Here is an 831-nt window from a genome sequence, read left to right as displayed (position 1 = left end):
GCAGCAGCAACAGCAGCAGCAGCAACAGCAGCAGCAGCAGCAGCAGCAGCAACAGCAGCAGCAGCAGCAGGAGCAGCAGCAGCACGAATATAAATAGCCAAAATAAAACCAAAAAAAGAATGACCGATTCTCTGCGATGTCAGTATTGCAGCAGCAACAGCAGCAGCTGCTGCTGCTGCAGCAGCAGGTGCAGCAGCAGCAGCTGCAGCAGCAGAAGTCGCCGTCTGCATCAACGGCTGTGCAGCTGGTGTTGCTGTTGCTGTTGCTGCTGCTGCTGCTGCTGCTGCTGCTTTTGCAAGCACCGATATTTTTATTTCTTCTGTTGCTACAGGCACTACAACCGCTTCTGCTGCTGTTGCTGCTGCTGCTGCTGCTGCTGCTGGGTTGCAGCAGCAGCAGCAACAGCAACTTTAGCATACATCCCTCCCCCCAAGCCCGACCCCTTCCTTAGGAAGGGGCGCGGCTGTCTATGGGAGAGTGCTGCTGCAGCTCCTTGCTGCTGCTGCTGCTGCTGCTGTTGCTGTTGCTGCTGCTGCTGCTGCTGCTGCTGCTGCTGGTTTAGAGTTGCTGCTAAGGGGCTACGCGACTTCAGGGTGGGGATTGGCTCCTCTTCCCAAGGGAAATATTTTGCTGCAGCAGCGCCCTGCTGCTGCTGCTGCTGCTGCTGCTGCTGTGGCTGCCGCTGCTGCTGCTGCTGCTGCTGCTGTCTGGCGAGGTCCTCAATTCTTCTGCGGGGCCGCAGCGTCGGGATCGGCTCCTCCTCCCAAGGAAATGTTTGCTGCGAAGCACCCCTCTGCTGCTGCTGCTGCTGCTGCTGCTGCTGCTGCTGTT

The 831-nt window shown here is 58.2% G+C and overlaps 2 protein-coding genes across 2 annotated transcripts in view; one reads left to right on the top strand and one right to left on the bottom strand.

Annotated features, from left to right (window-relative positions):
* The window catches only part of EMH_0006140 (uncharacterized protein), a gene marked incomplete at both ends in the record, with an annotated part of 12,904 nt that extends 12,807 nt beyond the window's left edge, over positions 1–97 (top strand). Inside the window, one exon of the mRNA XM_013497446.1 lies at positions 3–97. Coding sequence (XP_013352900.1) covers positions 3–97 — 95 coding nt within the window. The remainder of the gene's footprint in view (positions 1–2) is intronic.
* Positions 98–334: 237 nt separating this feature from the next.
* EMH_0006120 (uncharacterized protein) overlaps positions 335–831 on the bottom strand; it is a gene marked incomplete at both ends in the record, with an annotated part of 10,579 nt that continues 10,082 nt past the window's right edge. Inside the window, one exon of the mRNA XM_013497445.1 lies at positions 335–831. Coding sequence (XP_013352899.1) covers positions 335–831 — 497 coding nt within the window.

This window comes from Eimeria mitis, genomic scaffold, assembly GCF_000499745.2.
Source record: "Eimeria mitis Houghton genomic scaffold, Emh_scaff268, whole genome shotgun sequence".
In the NCBI taxonomy this organism is placed as follows: Eukaryota; Apicomplexa; class Conoidasida; order Eucoccidiorida; family Eimeriidae; genus Eimeria; species Eimeria mitis.
The sequence above is the reverse complement of the archived record's forward strand: the minus strand, read 5'-3'. Positions and strand labels throughout refer to the sequence as shown.